The 18,483-nt window shown below is 43.8% G+C and overlaps 3 protein-coding genes and 1 pseudogene across 3 annotated transcripts; 1 reads left to right on the top strand and 3 right to left on the bottom strand.

Moving 5' to 3' along the window:
- Positions 1 to 333: 333 nt before the first annotated feature.
- LOC136517053 (hexokinase-7-like) lies at positions 334 to 2,556 on the top strand (the record flags this gene model as incomplete). Its single annotated transcript, XM_066510566.1, has 8 exons — positions 334 to 440; positions 512 to 662; positions 765 to 944; positions 1,096 to 1,170; positions 1,251 to 1,406; positions 1,523 to 1,621; positions 1,718 to 1,848; positions 1,992 to 2,556. Coding segments are annotated over 8 exons (1,311 nt in total), but the record flags the coding sequence as incomplete, so codon positions are not given.
- A 5,489-nt stretch (positions 2,557 to 8,045) lies between these two features.
- Positions 8,046 to 9,774, bottom strand: LOC136518316 (auxin-responsive protein IAA16-like). The gene is made up of 6 exons (XM_066511969.1): positions 9,487 to 9,774; positions 9,312 to 9,384; positions 8,816 to 9,099; positions 8,619 to 8,745; positions 8,445 to 8,508; positions 8,046 to 8,348 (listed from the first exon to the last, which is right to left on the bottom strand). The coding sequence occupies exons 1-6, from the start codon at positions 9,587 to 9,589 to the stop codon at positions 8,307 to 8,309; spliced, it is 693 nt and encodes a 230-aa protein (XP_066368066.1). The 5' UTR covers positions 9,590 to 9,774; the 3' UTR covers positions 8,046 to 8,306.
- A 1,319-nt stretch (positions 9,775 to 11,093) lies between these two features.
- Positions 11,094 to 17,026, bottom strand: LOC136515521 (uncharacterized; annotated as a pseudogene).
- LOC136518220 (uncharacterized) lies at positions 12,262 to 16,336 on the bottom strand. The gene is made up of 7 exons (XM_066511868.1): positions 16,327 to 16,336; positions 15,897 to 16,083; positions 14,699 to 15,249; positions 13,336 to 14,583; positions 13,118 to 13,236; positions 12,761 to 13,012; positions 12,262 to 12,267 (listed from the first exon to the last, which is right to left on the bottom strand). The coding sequence occupies exons 1-7, from the start codon at positions 16,334 to 16,336 to the stop codon at positions 12,262 to 12,264; spliced, it is 2,373 nt and encodes a 790-aa protein (XP_066367965.1).
- Positions 17,027 to 18,483: the final 1,457 nt, after the last annotated feature.

Raw genomic sequence — 18,483 nt, 5'->3', positions numbered from 1 at the left:
ATGTTGGCCCACAGGATCACCGGCTCAGGTGAGGGAACCACTCAGCAGTCTTGCCGAGCACCCACTAGCCGTGCCGACCACGAACAAGCGTTGTCCGTCCCCACACACTATGGCTAGAGTTAGAAGAAGGGAGAATAGAGCATGCACACACGGTACAAGGCATCAGCGTTGGCGGAAGCCCTATCTGGAAGATGGCAAATCTGAACTCTCTTTACTGAGTTGCCGTGGTAGTCTATTTATACAACTCTATCTATCTAATCTCAGTACAGCGCACATGCTGTAACAGTAACTAGATAACATACAGGGCTGACTCTGCGTCAGTAACTGCATGTGCCTACAGTGCTGCAGGTGAGCAGTTCGGCGCCTGCACCTGCAACGGCTACAATATCACAGCAGGGGGCCTTTTCGGCACCGCCTTCCCCTTGCTGTGTTCAGACAAGGTAGCAGTAGATTATCTAACAGTATTCATCTGTTGTCTATCTTTGCTTACATGTTATGCTTGTGAACTCAGGACCGAAGAGGGTGTCTTCTACGCCTTGGATCTCGGCGGAACAAACTTCCGCGTCCTGCGTGTGCACCTCGCGGGGAAAGACAAGCGTGCCGCCAAACGAGAGTCCAAGGAGGTATCCATCCCTCCTCACCTCATGTCGGGCAACGCTTCGGTGAGTGAGTACACACATTTTCACGGTTTATTAATTGTATACTGTCCATTTGCGCTCCGGCCCTAGCTCATCCTTGGTGTCGTTGGGTGTTGAATTCTTCAGGAGCTGTTTGGTTTTATCGCTTCAGCTTTAGCCAAGTACATCGCGAGTGAAGGGCACAGCAATGTGTTTGATGATAAGCAGAGAGAACTCGGGTTCACATTCTCTTTCCCTGTGCGACAAACGTCGATTGCATCAGGCACGCTCATCAAGTGGACCAAGGCATTTTCGATCGACGACGCTGTAAGTATTCATTCGTTATTTCATTTTGTGGCTGTGAATTGTAGATAGTTATTGTTACCTACTAGAGTTACCATAACATATTGCTTTATGCAAAATCTTGCAAGTCTATACAATACAATTCTTATACCATAGCATTTCTGAAACTATTCAGGTAGGTGAGGATGTTGTCGCTGAGCTGCAGACGGCCATGGAGAAGCAAGGCGTCGACATGCATGTGGCTGCACTGGTTAGCCCTTAGCTTCTGACCCCATCTATTTCAGCTCCTTTCGTACGATCACAGGCTGACAATGCATTTTCATGCCTCAGATCAATGATACCGTCGGGACACTGGCTGCAGGTCGGTACAATGATGAGGATGTCGTCATTGGTGTGATATTAGGTACTGGCTCAAATGCCGCGTACGTTGAAGAAGCAAGCGCCATACCGAAGTTGGAGGGAGAATTACCCAAATCAGGAAGCATGGTAATGTTGGATGTCCTGATAATATTTTTTCATTTCATTCATGTAACTTGTGTAGAGCAGCACAGGATTACCTGCCTGCTTTTTGCAGTGTTCTCACCATGCTTTCTGCATTTCAGGTGATAAACACAGAATGGGGTAACTTCGACTCGTCCTGCCTCCCAATCACAGAATATGATCAAGCCTTGGATGAGGAAAGCTTAAACCCAGGGGAACAGGTAGGTTTGACAGGAAGCATGGACAATGGTTCTCTTATTCGTGTTAGTAAAGAAAAAAACCTTTGCTTACAAAGTTTAACTGTTACTTGTTTTCAGATCTTCGAGAAGTTGATTTCAGGGATGTATCTTGGCGAAATTGTAAGGAGGGTACTGCATAAAATCGCATCACAATCTTCAATCTTTGGCAATGTCAGCCACACTAAGCTCAAAACTCGCTTCATTCTGAGGTATATATCTTTTCTCTGAACAGCTGCCTGTTATATCAAACCACCAATTAGAACATCACCTGCGTTTTTCAATTTCTCAACAGACATAAAAAGTTAAAACTAAATGCTGATCAAACGTTGCTGTGTAATGTTTGACATTTCAGGACTCCTGATATCTCAGCGATGCACCATGACGATACGCCTGACCTGAGAATCGTGGCTGAGAAACTGGCCGACAACCTCAAGATCATGGACACTTCCTTGGATACAAGGAAGATGGTCGTCGAGATCTGCGACATCGTCACCAGCAGGTCTGCCCGGCTGGCTGCGGCAGGGATCGTTGGGATCCTCAGGAAGATAGGGAGAGCAGTGCCCGGCGACGGGCGCCGGTCCGTCGTCGCCATCGACGGTGGCCTGTTTGAGCACTACGCCGAGTTCAGGAAGTGCCTGGAGGGCACGCTGGTGGAGTTGCTCGGGGAGGAGGCGTCGAGGTCGCTGGCGGTGAAGCTCACCAAGGACGGGTCCGGCCTCGGAGCCGCCCTGATCGCAGCTGCTCACTCGCAGCCCCAGCACTGAATGGCTGTGTGTGTCGTTGTGCAGGTTCCGGACCCCTTTTCTGGCGCTCGTGATGTACTTGTAGTGAATTCCTGTATGTTTTCAAAAACAAATTTGCTTGGAATCTGCCAAGCCTGTTCTAATGGAAAGTTGCTATATATGCACAGTCCTACTCTTTTTGGTGAGTTCAGCTTTCTAGTCAATTCTCAGTTGAGATGGAGCAGCTGTACCTCTAACTTGTTCATCTCCTGAAAGCATAGTCTTAACTCGAGGAGACAGACCAGCGGTCCAAAACAAAATGATATACTTACAAGACGTTTGATCTTTTCTAGATATATAACTTTCAAGTTTAATAACCCAGTGGGGAAACCCCTCCTGTTTTTCTTAAAAAATTAACTTCTGCTATGCATTTAAAATACACAATGTCCAGATGCGTAATAAAAAGAAAGATATCTAGAAAAGCCAATACCTCTTATAATTTTGAATGAAGTGATGAGTACCACTTAATTTTAATTTAATTAGCTTGAAGAGATTCTCTGGCTAACAATTGACACTTGACATGGGCACCAACAATTGGGACTCAATGAAGTCTCCATATTAACTTTCACTAGAGATTCTCCCTATTCGTTTCCATAAAATTTGGCTTATGCTGCTGCTTATGCTGAAATGTTGTGAAAGAAAAACACTGTTCGTTTGCTGAAAAGTACTACTGAAGTAGTGCCACAGAACAGGGTCAGGAAAAAACATAAATCATAGAAATTTTCAAAACAATAAGAAAACACTGCTTTTCAATTTGGTAGTTTCTAATTACTAGCAAACATGCCCGTACGTTGCAACGGGAGAAAAAAACTATCATATGTTTGATCTGTTCGCTTCAGCTTGCTGCATAGCTTCAACGGTCGTGATAGCTTAATTTGTATAGGTGCTACTTTTGATATTGTGAGTGATTGTTGTGGCGATCACAAATGAACCGGCTCATTAATGGAAACGGGCTCACAAATGAACGGGCTCCATCTTTTTTTTTTTGGCTAGAGTTAGATATAAGTTGTGTGGCTTCTTTCTTTCGAGGATCCATATAAATATGTAATTTTAATATCTTATTATAGTTGGCAAGGATTATTCGTGTCTCGATTTCCACATGTCAGCCTTATCGAGACTTGCACTAGTATATGCGGACAACTTAGATATTTGCACTGGCATGTGCGGATAGCTTAAAGAAATGTTTATTTTTATTAGATTGAATGACAAAGTATTTAAAATTTAAGTTTACAGTTTGATTAGTTAGGTCATCAGCCGATTCATATAATAATAATAATTTATTCCTAATTAAAACCAACAACTTAGTAATAAAAATATTTGTTTATTATAAATAAGAGTCAATGTTTAAAAGACCTGTAATATTGTATTTATTGTTTACCTTCTTTTAATAAAAAGCATATTCGTGCATTGCAACGGAATATGTTGTGCTGTGACCTGGACGCTTTTGTGTTGCAACGGAACATGCTGTGCTGTTAGGTGGACGATTTATGGACTTCGTCTTGAAATTGAACTTCCTACCGTCGCTTGATGCATCTTGGAATCAGAGTCTATGATATCGCTGCAAAGAAAAATAAACATAGAAAACATGAAAATCCAATAGGAAAATGAAACTTGCCATTGTAAAAAGAAATTTAAAAACAAAAAACAAATCTAAAATCACGGAAGCCATTGAAAAAAAACTAAATCCAAATTAGAATTGGAAACCAGGAAAAGAAAACTTGTACGTGAAAAAAAACAACTCGAAAGTCCAGAAAATAAGGAAACCACCGTGGTTCGAAAAACAGACAAGGAATCGGAAAATGCTCCAAAACCGACTGTACCTCCTACAGAGACAAGCAAAATAAAATGGGAAACGTTCGAACACAGAAAAAACAGAAAATGCTCCCAAAAAAAAAAGAAACACTCGATGCTAAATAAAAAGGAAAACACAAAACAATCAGGAAACGTAGCACTGGCAAAAATAAAAGTCTCAACATGTCGGGAGGATAATAAATAGATAGAAATAGGATTAGGATTCTATTTCTGCTACGTGACTTGGCCACGGAAAAAAAACAGAAAATAAAACTATAAGCCTTTTGTATTTAGATTAGAATTGTATTAGGAGACTCATGGATCTATTTAGATTAGGATTCTAACTATCCAAGCCTCAAGAACATATATTCAAGCCGTGCATATTCTAGCTCGTATGAGCACGGGTTATATATAAGTCTGGATGAAAGAAACTCTTCATTGTTCGGTAGTTAGAGAGACGGACAAAAAAATTGAATGAACAAAAAAATGGGTTGAAATTTTGCCTCTTTATTATTACTAGCAAATATGCCCGTGCGTTGCAACGTGAGAAAAAAACACTAACATATTCAAGTCCAATAAACAATTAAACATTACTTTTCAAGGAATAAACAATTAAACATGGTCCGAGACTCTTTTTATTTACTCTTTATTGTTGGTCAATGATCTCTATTTGCATATACAATCTATGTTCACAGTATTCGTGTGTAGACAGTCAGGTAAAATGTGTGAACGAAACAATATACATTCATAGTTATACTTTGTAACTTGTGAATTTAGAGGCAGGAGGACATTTAACATAGTTAGTGTTTGTTTTCATCTTATTCTCTTCTATCATATAACTAAATTCTTTTGGAAATAATCATCAATGTCTTGTTAAATTAAATATGTTAAATACTTGCAAAAGTAAGGCTAGTTGATGCGAACTCAACATGAAATAAGTAGTGCACAAACATTATATAATGCCCCGTTCGCTTGTCTTAAATTTGGCTTGTTCGGCTTGTTTTTTCAGCCGGAACAGTGTTTTTCTCTCACAACAATTCAGCCGGAACAGTGTTTTTTAGCCAAAATTTAGACCAGCTTACTTTTGTTGGATCATTTAACAACCCAAAAAAGGGTCACGGTTTATTTGTGCTTTCACGTCAAGGTAAAAGCAAGTGCTTTAGGAACGCACTGAAAACAGTTGAAGCAGGTTTAGCCCGGTCTAGCGCTGGGCTTTTACCGTAGTCAACATAAGAAAGTATTGACCGATCCTTTCAATTGGATTTAACTCCGGTGATACGTCCACAGATTGCAGCATGCACCGCCGCCGCCTTTTCCTACTCCAACCAGCAAACCACCATGCGAAAGCTCCTAGAGACTCTTCCTCTTCTACCATCCCGGCGCCTCTTTCGCCGGCTCCCTTCCGGACGCCTTGGCGCCTTGCCTCCACCACCGGGCCTCGCGACCCAGCGACTGCGACTGGCCTATCGCGCCCCGGCAACTCCGCCACCCACACGTCTGCTCCGCCTCCGCGCGCAGCTTCCCCACACGGGCGTGCCGCCTCCAACCCTCCCTTCGTGCCACCGTTGTGCCACCGTCGCTCGCTCCGTCTTCTGCGCCGCCGTCGTCGGCGTTGACTCGCCTCGACGAAGTGTTGGCCCCACCGGAGCTCGCGGAAGGTTGCGAAGCTATACGTTTTTTCGGCTCTGGCCTTCTTTTCGCCCTTGTCTCAGCGGGTTTTGCGTGGATTCACCGACAGAGTGGTACGGCGGAGGCCGTTTGGTTCGGCAGCACGCTGAGCTGTTGATGGAGCGGGTTGAGGACCTCTACCAAACGGTCACCTTGGCCCTTGGTCTCGATCTTGTCCGTAATAGCCTCAATTTAGTCCTTTTGAATCTCTCCATGAGGTAGGACTGTAGGAGACAAGCACTTTAAAACAACGTAGCAACGCTTTATAAAACAACAAAAGCTTGGGCTGCGGTCATGAGACGCAGAGGGACAGAGCGAGTGGGCCGGATTGTTGGGCTAAGATAGAATGGGCTGGACGAAACAAAAAAGATCAGAAATTTTGTCTTTTTATTATTAGGGATAGAGATATAGATTAGCAACAACCCAAGTCTTCTTCTTGTCTTCTGCTTCAGACTCCGCTCATATCCGATAATTTGACGTCTGACGTCACACGCTCCTGATGATGCACGGCCAGGTTTTTTTTTTTCTTCTTTTTTTTTTGATTTGATGACAAGATAATGCTTGGCCAGTTGCTTGTTCTCCTCGAACTCGAAGGCTGCTTGGTGCAAGTCGATAGCTTGGCCCGGCCTGTAGGGCGTGCGGTGTTTATCGGGCCAGCCCAGCATGTCATGTATGGGCCGACCCCAGGCCCATGGGCGCCTTCGGCACGGCCATGCCTGACTCGGTAGGATTGGACCATGCCTTTTCGAGCCCATGTTGGGCCAGTCCTGACATCTATAGCAGGTGCTTCCACTAAAAAAAAAAAATCTATAGCAGGTGCTAACAGCATGGAATTTTGCAAAGGTCCAACCAACCACGCGAGCACGTATGGGCATTTTTGAGTTGCTAAAAAAAACGTATGGGCATTTTTGTTTCACCATTTGGATTTGAAAAAAGTCTAGTTTGCCTTCCTCAACTATCACGAAAGTCAGCTTTTTCTCCCTTCAACTCTAAAATTAGAAATAGTTCCTTCCTCATCTCTCAAAACCGATCACTTGACCTCCATGGTTGTCTCCCTTGGTGGTTTTTCTTTTATCTTTTATCTTTATTTCGGCAGATTTTTTGAAAAATCATAATAAATCACTGAAAAATCATAAAATGGAAATCCAATTGTGTTGGACTCTACATGAGTAGATCTACACAGTGAATATATGATATGGTATGCTTTAGAACAAAGCTTTTGTTGTAACTTTAGATCTATGTTTTTATTTAATTAATTCATAGCTGCAGTTTCTCTGGTCAAATTATGGTGGATTTAATCATTGCATGCTTGAGCCGTAGAAAAAATTTCATGCTCATTAGATCATATAATTTTTATGCTTATCTATAGACGGACACGTATGCTACAGTGAAGCATCCTATGTGCGCATCACCTTGCATCAATATACTAGCACCATATTTATTCTTAAAAGAGAAAACCTTAAGCGGGTAGGGTAGAGAAACCTGATTACTCTCTCTGTTCCAAATTATAAGTTGCTTTGATTTTTTTGTTACATTTATTTTACTGTGCATTTATATATAATAATAATCTACATACATAGCAAAACGGGTGAAAAAAAGGCAAAACGGCTTATAATTTGGAACAAAGAGTAATTCATAATATTAACCTTGTAATTAATCCAGTCTCCATTCAAAACTCCTTTTGGCCGCCCTACTCTGTACTCTCCCTCGCCTTCCATTTTTGGATTGTGTTCCACGGGTTCATCTTGACTCGTAAAAATCGAGAAGAAAAATCTAGCTGAAAACCTTTTCACGAAAAAAAAAGCACAAAGAACTAGGCCGCCGCAGGTCACAAACGAACATGAAGTAGCCGAGCAACGAAGCAAGTAGTATCAACTGTGCCATGGCCCATGGGCCCTGGCGAGCTCGATCATGTGTACTCACACTCGGCTTGTTCGATGGTCGGTTCCTGGACTAGTTTAGATTAGCTAATGCTAATTTATTGTAGGAGGAAAATACTATTGGCTGGCTGATTTAGGAGGCTAACTGTCCTATCCAGCGCCAAAAAAACCTTATTAAACTTTCAGAAAAGTTCAGACACTGCAGGTCCTAGCACTAGGGCTACATGATGATCCTACCGACACCCCTCATCGGTCCCGTTCGCGTGCTCTTAAATCCGGCTTGATCCGTTTCTTTTTTTATCCGGAACAGTATTTTTCTCTCATAAATTTCTCTAAAATTCTTCCAAACCATATAAATTCCTCCGGAACCATACCGGCCCATCACCTCTACTAGATTCTTGCTTCCCAAGATAAAAAAAATTCTTGCTTCCCTAATTGGTCACAGCATGGTAATGGTGACCAAAATCGACGAAACTGCTTCAATTTTACACAGGTGGCCCTCCGAAAAGGCCGCAAAATGTCCAGACTCCAGGGTGGTACACCAGGTCAGCACTCAGCTGCAGCTCTCTTCCTGCTCGCTGCCCTCAGCTGCAAAAGCAAGAACAAAGGGGGCAAGGATCAGGCAAAACGTTTTGAGGCTAAGATATCAATAGAACAAACAGATTTCAGAGCGGCGTCACTGACCGACGATGGGTTGAGATCGGAGCTCCTCAGCACGCGCAGGCGCCTGGCGGAGGCGATGAACATCCTGGTCGAACGCAAGAACCAATCAAGAAAAACTTGGTCGGTCAGTAAACAGAGCAGGCGCGCGCGTTGACGATCGCAAGACAAGAAAGAGAACTGATCTGGTGAACTCACGGCCACGGCACGTCCCCGACCAGCATCTGGTCGCCCTCGTCGTCCTCGTACACCAGCATGTACTCGCCGCAGCCGTTCAGGATCCCCGCGACCGCCTGCCGCTCCCCGCCTGATCCCGACGTTTGAGCTGGCGGCAAGCAGAGATCGATCGTCAGTTCATATAACACTCGCATGGTGGTGTGGTGATCCGCACGAACCGGCGAGGAGGCCGCGGAAGAGGTGGTCGACGGCGGCGGAGAGCGTGTCGTAGCCGGCGTGCGCGCCCAGGTCGAGCTTCCGGCCGATGGGGACGCCGTCCATGTTGATCTTGACGAACAGGCCCTTGTTCCCGGGCTCCACGGCCTTGCCGCCGGCGCTTGCGGGCTCCTTGCCTCTCTGGCTTGATGGCTCGCGGGACGGCTGGGAGGACGACGACGAGGCGAGGTTCCGCCGGAATGCGCGCACCGGCGGCCATCCCACGACCGGAGCAGCTGCCGCCGGCCTGAAGAATTGAAATTCAGGCAGTTCAGACTTCAGATGATGAAGCACCAGTAGAACAGTAAATACGTACTCATCAACTAAACAGAGGAGCAGGATTCCCCCGTCTTTTGTTCCGGATTTCGTTTCAGGAAAAGAAAAGAGGAGCAACCAAAAGCAGGAGAAGCAGTAACAGGGCAACAGGCGGCGAGAAAGAATGAAAGATTCATCGGTTACCTGGCCTTGAAGCCATTGCTTCCCTTCGCTCGCGCAGCAGCAGCAAGGCCGCCGCTTGCTTTCTCCTCGAAACCTGAAACCACCAGGCCAACACAGAACACAACGATCGAATCATTGAAGCCATGGAACCCGTTCCTGATCAGGCAAAGAAGCACATGAATGAACGCGGCGGCACCTGCAGCTTGGGTTGGCGATCCGGAGAAGTAGCCCGGGAGGCCCAGGCTGAGCTCAAGGCCGCTGCCCTCATCGTCATCGCCGAAGCGGCCATTCCAAGCCATCTCCGATTCCGATCCTCACTGCTCACTGCTCTCTGCCTCTCTCCCACACACGGCCTCACCCTCTTCCTGTCTCCTACGTAGACGCAGACGCAGCTGTGCTCCTATCTATACCCTGTGCACGCGGAGGCAGCTGTGCTCGAACAGTCGGATATTTAACTTTTCGCCACTGGTTGGCACGAGCTCAATTGCCACTTTTCTAAGCGGTCCTAATTTTTTTGCCCTCCCAAACTGGCCAAAACTTTGAGTTTGTAAACATTTTGGCTTAATGACACGTCATCGGCTTACCAGCGTGACAGGTGCACACAAAAAGATCTCGCTGCCCCTTGCCTTATCCCTTATCCGTGTGGGCTCGCTCCCCGTATCTTCAACTGCCCCATTCTTCTTCTTCTCCGACGGCTCCTTTCTCTTCTTCCCCAGCAGTGGATCTGAACGCTACACTCTCCAGTGCACTCCCACTCCGTCTTCTTCTTGCTAACCTCGCCATCCGCCGCGCCATGTCTTCCCCTCGCTGGCGGGGAGAGTCGTCGAGGCAAGGGAGCAGGCCTTATCGGACGATGGCTAGACCGACCGTTTGCCCTAGGCGCCGCATCTTGGTTGGAGATGAGACCAGGCTCCCACTGATTCAGTGCCCTGAGTGTGGTCATGCTCGGGTCATCAAGCTACGAGCATGGACAGAGAACTATGGTAGGGTTTTCTTCAAGTGCCCGACGAACGTGCCAGGGGTGAGATCTGTTTGCGTCTGATATCGTTTCTTATCCATTTTTTCCCTTTTTTGCTAATTGGGATCTACATTGGTGAGTTTGAAGCTCATTTTCATTGATATGTTTTTAGGATCCAACTACATGTCCCTTCTTCGAATGGAAAAATAAGTACCTGAAGAAGCTGGTTGAGCTAGGCAAGGTGACACTGCATGATGTGGCTACCGATGATGAAGGAGAAGGAGAGGTTGAAGCAGAGTCTATTCCATCTAGTGCTAGGCAAATACAATCACAGATGGAGAACTTGATCTCAATTGTGAAGCTGTTGGTGTTGGTTCTTGGTGGACTGCTAGTTGTAGGGATTATGTACCTTATCAAGTAGTGTTTGGGTGATATGTAATTTGGCAAATGCCGATGAACCTGATGTACCTATGAACCTCATCCTCATGTATGGATCATGTTATGTCTAATGCATTTGATTCAGCTGCATATTGTGGTTTACAAACTGAATATGATAGTGCTTGAAAAATTGTCCACAAACATGCAATTTGCAAAATGAGTAAGGCAACACATCCATTACATGTTCCAGCAACATAGGCACTAAAGTTTGCAGTCTTCTAGCTAACAAAGTTCAACAGTTGCTAATGAGAGATGCAGGGCAACAAAACCATTATCCCCAGCCATTACATGTTTTTTGCCAGTACTGGCAGCACAAAATAGATTACACATCCATTGTTTATAGGTTTTCAAGGCTACATAGCCATTACAAAATAGCCCAAATTCAGACTTCTTACTTATCAAACAGATTAGGTCTTGGTTGGATTGGCCTTCTTCACCTTTGAAGCCAACTGTTTCTTCTTGGGCGCCATCTTCTTAGCAGGTGCAAGGTGATCTTCACATACAACCATCTCTAGTGGTACAGGCTCATCTAAGGGCAACCTCCTGGATCGTGGGATGCATTGTTAGGTAATTGAACCTATAATAAGTACAAGAAACATGGAAACTGGATGAAACATACCTCTTAGCAGGTAGAATTAGAGTTGGTTGTGCTTGAGATTCAGCTTCAGCTGCTGCTGCTGCTGCTTCCCTAGCAGTTGCTGCCCTTGTTCTTGGAGTATTTGGAGCTAGCTTGGAGGGAGAAGGTTGCTTGGATGAAGAACCTTCCTTGGGTGCATTAGTCTTCGACTTCTTCCTCCCCACTGTTGATTCAATCTTTTTGGTCCTTTTCCTACATTTTTAGTTAGTTAGTCAGATTATTAGTACAACAATGATGTAAATTTGGTTAGAGTGATACATTTTCTTAGTGCCAGTTAGGGGACAGTTGGAGCTTCCTTTCCTATGCCTAAGTTCACCACAACCATCACACTTTGATTGTCTTGTGGCTTTCTCTGTCCTCTCCAAGCAAGATAAAATCCTTTTCTTCCTCAGCCTTCCAGCAGTTTTCTTTTTCGGCTTGGCAACTGGTGGCTGCAACTTGAAACCTTTGTCCACTTGAGGCCACTGATTCCTGTCAGTGATGTTTGGTATTACTCCTTCATATGCAGCTTTAAATTTCTCAACTGAGAAGGCCATATCTATGTATTGTTCCATGTTTGGGTTCCTCTCTGTAGTGATGACTGCCAATGCATGCTGGCAGGGCTTCCCACTGACCTCTCATTCTCTGCAAGTGCATATTTTCTGATCTAGGTAGACAACATGTCTTCTCACTTCTTCATCTTTGTACACTACTAACACCTCTGCTTGGTTTCTATCCCCTTTTGTGATCTTCAAGTGCCCCAATCCTTTTGATGCAGCATTCATCTGATGAACTCAATGTTTTCCTAAATAGTAAACGGTACACGGTCGACAAGGCCTCGTGTAGCGTTTAGACTGTGTACACGGCGTGTACACGGTTTTACACGGATTACACGTTTTCGTATTATATTTGTAAAAATAACTATTTTGACATGTAAGTAATCATAAATCAATATATTCCTACTCCTACAACATAATAAAGAATACAAATCAGTGAATGATAGGTTAACAGCACACTCACAAACATGACAGGTTAACAACACAGTTCTCAGTTCTCAGATATGACAAATGAGTGAATGACTAAATGGCACAATCACACTCACACATAGTTCTCAGTTCTCAGTTCTCACATGCATAGCATCATAGACACGTAGTCACACACACACATAAACACGTAGTTCTCACAATAATACATCAACATCTAAAAGTTCTTAGGAATATCTGGTAAAGATAAGTTAACTAAGTGATAGAATGGTTCATGAAAAGGCCTAAGGCCTCAAGCTCAATCATCATTTGCGGTGTCATGATCTTGCTCATAACCAGTTGTGACCACTTCTTCTTGATCAGACTCAAACTCGATTTCTTCCTCCTCATTTGGTAGCTCTTTAGGATCAGATTGGACATCCTCTTCAATCTATCTCGGGTGAGCCAACCTTGGGCTCCTACGTAGTTTTGTTACCTCCTCAGGCCCACATGTATCTACAATTTGCTGCCATGTTAGCCTTGTAACAGCATCAACATCAGAGTTGTCATCATCTCCACCATCAACCATCCACCCTTGGGCACAAGTTGCATTTGCTGCTACTAGAGGATCTACTTTATTGTTCTTTTTTGCCTTATCCTTTTTCTTTGAATGAAGGTTATTGAAGCGAACGTAGACAAGTTGCTCAACTCTCTCACAAGTGAGCATGTTTCTCTTCTTGGTATGAACCTACAAATTTTAGATTCACAAGTGCACTTAAGTATTAAATTGTTGGATAGAACAAAAATTATCGCAGTTCACCACTAATTAAGATTTGGAGACTTAGTGAATTACCCCATCAAAGCAACTCCAATTTCTTTCACAGTCTGAGGAACTTGAAGTCAAAGAGAGAATCCTTATAGCCATCTTTTGTAGAGTTGGAACTTGTGTTCCATAATTTCCCCACCACTTGGCTACACAAGTAATCAAGTATAACTGTTACAGTGTTAAACATGCAACAAGAAATTTAGATACAACATTTCAGATCTAAAATAAACTACAAACTTTCATACATGGGAAGAAATTATAATCCTTACAGCTAGCCATTGCTGCAGGTTTTGCAAAGTGGCCGGTTTGATATTTGAACTTGTGTAGATCTTCATTGAGGACTTGATTTTGCTTGTCATAATCACCATGATAAAAAGTTTCAACAGCTGTAAAGAACCCATCCATGACTTCCTCTTCTCCAAAGATGGAAGAATCATTGTAGCTATAATAGGGATTCAAGAAGTATGCAACTAAGTGCAAAGGACTATCCAACCTACCCTTCATCTTCTCATCAATGATTTCTATGATATTGTTGTATAGATTGAGAGTCCCAGCCTTGTCAATATTCCCTAAGCCCAGCATGATCTCTTTCTTAGCCTTAAGAATGTCTCCATAAAGAAAAGCCATTGATGGCTTCACATCCCCATCAACCATGAGAAGTACTTTGACCAATGGCTCAAATACTCTCAAACAAAGAGCAACACCAGCCCAAAAATTATGTTTCACCAAAGTGGCTGTGGCCTGCACACCTTTTGGGGTCTTCTTGACATGACCGATTGTCTCCCATTCCTCACTTTGAGACATTGTCCTTAGCTCATTCTTCTTCTCATACAAGCTTTGTAAGGTGAGAAAAGAGGAAGCAAATCTGGTCACACCAGGCCTAATGATGTCTCTCTTTTTTGTGAATTTCCTCATCAAAGCCAATGTTTTATGGTGTGCATAGATAAAGATGGTTAGTGCCTTTGCTTGATCAATGATGGTCTTGAATCTTTTCAGTTTCCCAATGCCTTCAAGCATCAAATTGAGAGTATGTGTTGCACATGAGCTCCAAAATATATTGGGCCTCTTCATAGACAATAGGGCTTTCGCTGCCATGTTGTTGGAGGCATTATCTGTGACTACTTGCACCACCTTTTCAGCACCTATTTTCTCAATACAACTATCCACATACTGAAAGATGAATTCTCCAATATGGGACTCAGCTGAGGCCTCCTTTGATTCCAAAAAAGTTGTACCAATGCAGCAATTGACACACATATTCATTATGCTTCTCCTCTTCTGATCTGTCCATGCATCAGTCATAATGGAGCACCCATTTTTGGCCCATTCTTGCTCTTGTAGCTTCAGCAATTTCTTTGTGTCCTCCACTTCCTCATACAATAATTTCTCCCGCAGCTCATGCTGATTTGGTTTCTGTCCACCAAGGCCAAAGCGTCCAGCAGCTTCTAGCAATTGGTCAAACTCTTCATTGTTGATGGCATGGAAAGGTATTCCTAAAATTTACAAGAATTCAAGGTTAGACATTAGAAACAAATAATTCAGCAAGGTTAGGACTCCAGAAATTTACAACATTTATTTCAGTAATGGAGCAATGGACCAGTTTATTACCATGCACATACACCCATCTTGCAATATATCTCTTCAAGGCATGCATTCTCTCTTTCCATAATGCTTCAGTGATTCTTTGTTGCCTCACCAGTTTTGTGTTGCTCAATGAGCTAGAATCCATAGGCAATGTAAACTTATCCATAGGCCCCAACTTGTGTTGTGTCGAGTCTCCAACATCATCAAGCCCTTCTCCATTGATGGTGGTATCTTCAACATCTGGACCATCATCAAGGATCACAACATCCGTGACATCTTGCTTCTCCTCCTGCCTTGTCTTCTTAGCTTGTTTCGAGTCATCAACAGCTTTCTTGCACTTGTCTATGGCCTTAGGCGGTGCCTTGAGGCAAGGTCTAACCTCACCACGAATCCCACCGACATGTTGCTTCAACCTATATATCCCCGCCCTCACAACAAGATCACAAAACTTGCACTTGATCACATTCAGGTTGTTAGGGTCCACCAGGACTCCATAGTCCCACCCAATGTCACCTGAGTTCCTCTTGACGCTACTGCTGGGGTTTATGGAAGGAACAGATGCAGCTGAAGACATCCTGAAAACAACATAGCACAAATTATAAATTATTAGTACAGGTGTATAGCACAGGGCACAAGAACATTAATGTAAAGTACAGAATAGAGCCATTGCCACAGAACAATAGGTGACAAGAAGCATCTAACTGCGTACTTGCTATATTCATATTTCAAACTTTCAGAATTAGGAACCTAAATGCCAGATCTAATAGCCTAAGTGCATAATAAAATAATAACACGGCCACAGCTAACATAATTAAGTGATTTAATTTAACAAATGCATCTGGAACTGTGGCATACAAAGCAATTCTTGCAATCCCTTTCTCTATTCTTTAAACTTTTTTCTAAACAAAAATCTCTATTCTTTACAAGAGCACACATTATTTATTTCTGGAGAACAAAACAACACCAGCCTACTAGTACGCACATGCTAGAGCACAGCATATATGAGTTGATTTCTATAGAAAAGAATGAAACATTAGTACTAGTCTGCATCTACACACGCTGGAGCATATATGATATATCAATTGATTTTTGGAGAGGAGAAGGGAGCTCTAGTACTAGTAGTCTAGTATGCACTGTGCAGTATGTACATTCTGGAGCATAAATCAAAGAGAGTACATGGAGCACTTAACTTGTTTGTGCCGGAGATGCAGACGAGCTCAACCTGGAGTAGACAGCAGAGGTAGAGAGGAGCTCGACCTGGATGGAGAATGGGGTGGAGGAAGACTTGGAATGCAGCAACAGGGGCAGCCGCTGGAGCGGCGGCGGCGGCGGCCGAAGGAGCGACGGGCGCAGCAGCTGCGGCGGACGGTGTGTGTGCAGCCGTGCAGGGGATTTGGAAATTGCAGTGGCTGTGAAATGTTTTGGGGATAGAAAGGCCAAACTCTAACGGGTTGGCTTTTATAGTCGTCACAATTGACTGGGCCGATGCGCGCGAGACGAGGTCTAAAATTTTCGTTCTACAGCCAAAATGTCTCCAATCGCCTAAACGTCCTCCTACTCGCTTCACTCGCCGCGTAGAACCGTGTCAGCTCCGAACCATGTCGCCCGTGCAGTCCGTGTAGGACCGTTTTTGACCGTTTACACGGACTGACCGTGTACCATATTGTTTATGGCCTAAACTGCATGCAAAGCTGCTGAGTAACGTGTACACGGCGAGTAATCAGCCTACACGGCCGTGTAGGCGAACACTGGATGAACTACAACAAGTAGTATAGTTCCCTTCAGAGCTCTAGATATAGTCGTCCTCTTTGCAAATAACTTCAATGTTTGCTCCCTAATAGCATCAGCTAAGGCATATAGAGGAAGATCTTTGTGCTCCTTGATCCATGAATTCCAGGATTCAGCCAAGTTGTTGTTGATGTAGTCACTTTTGATGTCAGGTGAGAACTTGGATCTGGCCCACATCAAGTTGTGATGCTCATTTAGCCATAGCAACACTACAGCAGAAGCAGCGATGACCTTGCTCATGAAATACTCATGTTTGTCAGGGAGATAGGCCCTATCAGCAGGCCACATGTACTTGAAATAAATTGCACCTCTAAATTTCTTCTTCATGTTGTCCATTAGATGCTTGAAGCACTCCCTATGTTTAGCTTGAGGGAAAACAGTCTTCACAGCAGCCTCTAATCCTTTACAATCATCTGTACAGACTGCTAATTTGTCCATCGGGCCTAACAATTCTCTCAATTTTTCCATGAACCATGTCCATTTTTCCTTGGTTTCTCCATCAAACGGACCAAATGCTATAGGGAACATCCAGTTATGTCCATCAATAGCATTGGCAGTAGGCATGTGCCCATTCCACTACCCATTGAGGGCAGTGGAGTCTATGCTAATGTAAGGCCTACAACCTTGTAAAAACCCATCAATGCTAGCCTTGAATGCACAGAAAAAATTGCTAAAATGAATTTTCCCATTTACTTCCACGGTACCTATCTCAATAACACTTCTAGGGGATCTAAGCTCTACCTCAGCTTTGAACCTATACAACCAATCATAAGAATCATCCCACTTACCAAATAAAATGTCAGAAGCTCTTTGCCTTTCATACCACATAGTCTCGTAGGGTATCTAGATTTTGTACTTCTCTTCTAGCTCATCTTTCACTTTCTTTGCACCCATCCCTGGTTTTCTCTTCAAGAGTGGAATAGCCCTTTCTGCAACCCATGCTTGAGATGCCATCCTACCTTCAACTCTGCTTATTGATGGACAATTATGCTCCCTGTTATTTATCTGGACTTGCACATGCAAACATATTGACTATCAGTCCACCAATATTAATAAAGGGATGGTGATGCTCAAGTGTAAGTAACAAATTATAAGATACAAACAAAAAAATATGTACCCTAACACTGCCATCAAACTTGTTTTAGCTCTAATCCTCTAAGGACATCCCTTGACATTGCAGCAACCCCTGAACCTTTTCTTATCTGATTTCTCAGTGTGCAACTCAAACTCCCCAACAATTGCATGCTGTCTAACTGCAAGTCTAAACTCAGGCATTGAGGGATAAATGGCTCCAACATCCATATCTGGATTGTCCCTACCCCAGTCAATAAGTGGCTCTGAACTAGCTTTGTCATCAACAGGGATAGCTGTTTCCTCCATTTCTTGCTGGATCTCTGGTGGGATAGATGGGATAGGAACTTCTTCAGCTGCAGCAGCTGTTGCTTCCTCTTCTGCAGCTTTGAACCCATATACCTCAAATACTGCATCTTCATCAGCCAACATAGTAGCCTCACCATCTTGATCATCACAGGGTATTATGGTTAGAGTGCTCCAATCAACAGCAGGTTCTGGTGCACTGAAAGTTTCAGCTTCTGGAGACATAGCTATATCATCAGCTGCTTCTGACTGTGCTACAGATTGGGCAATAACCCCAGATGTTGCACGACCACTAGCATTATGCCCAGCTGGTGCTGACTGACCCTTTTCCCTGACTTCACAGGCAAGATACAACAACTTAACATCCATCCTAGCCCCCACCATTTCAACAAACTGCTTGTTAGTTGTTACCTTCCACTCATGTCCCACTTTCTATATCAACTCCCCACACAATCAGCTGATGACTAGGCTCCTAGATAATGTTGTTAGCCATTTCCTCAACAAAGTTATTTAGATTGAACACAGACCTACTGTCAAACCAGACATCATGCCTTGAATCTTCCATTTCTAGTGGCCCATACTCCAGATTGGTAGTTAACTTAGCACGTTCAACAACAATTCTAAACGCATTGCTAGGATCAATC

Source organism: Miscanthus floridulus, chromosome 17, assembly GCF_019320115.1.
Source record: "Miscanthus floridulus cultivar M001 chromosome 17, ASM1932011v1, whole genome shotgun sequence".
Classification (NCBI taxonomy): Eukaryota; Viridiplantae; Streptophyta; class Magnoliopsida; order Poales; family Poaceae; genus Miscanthus; species Miscanthus floridulus.
Note: the sequence above shows the minus strand (reverse complement) of the source record. Positions and strands in the feature narration are given on the sequence as shown.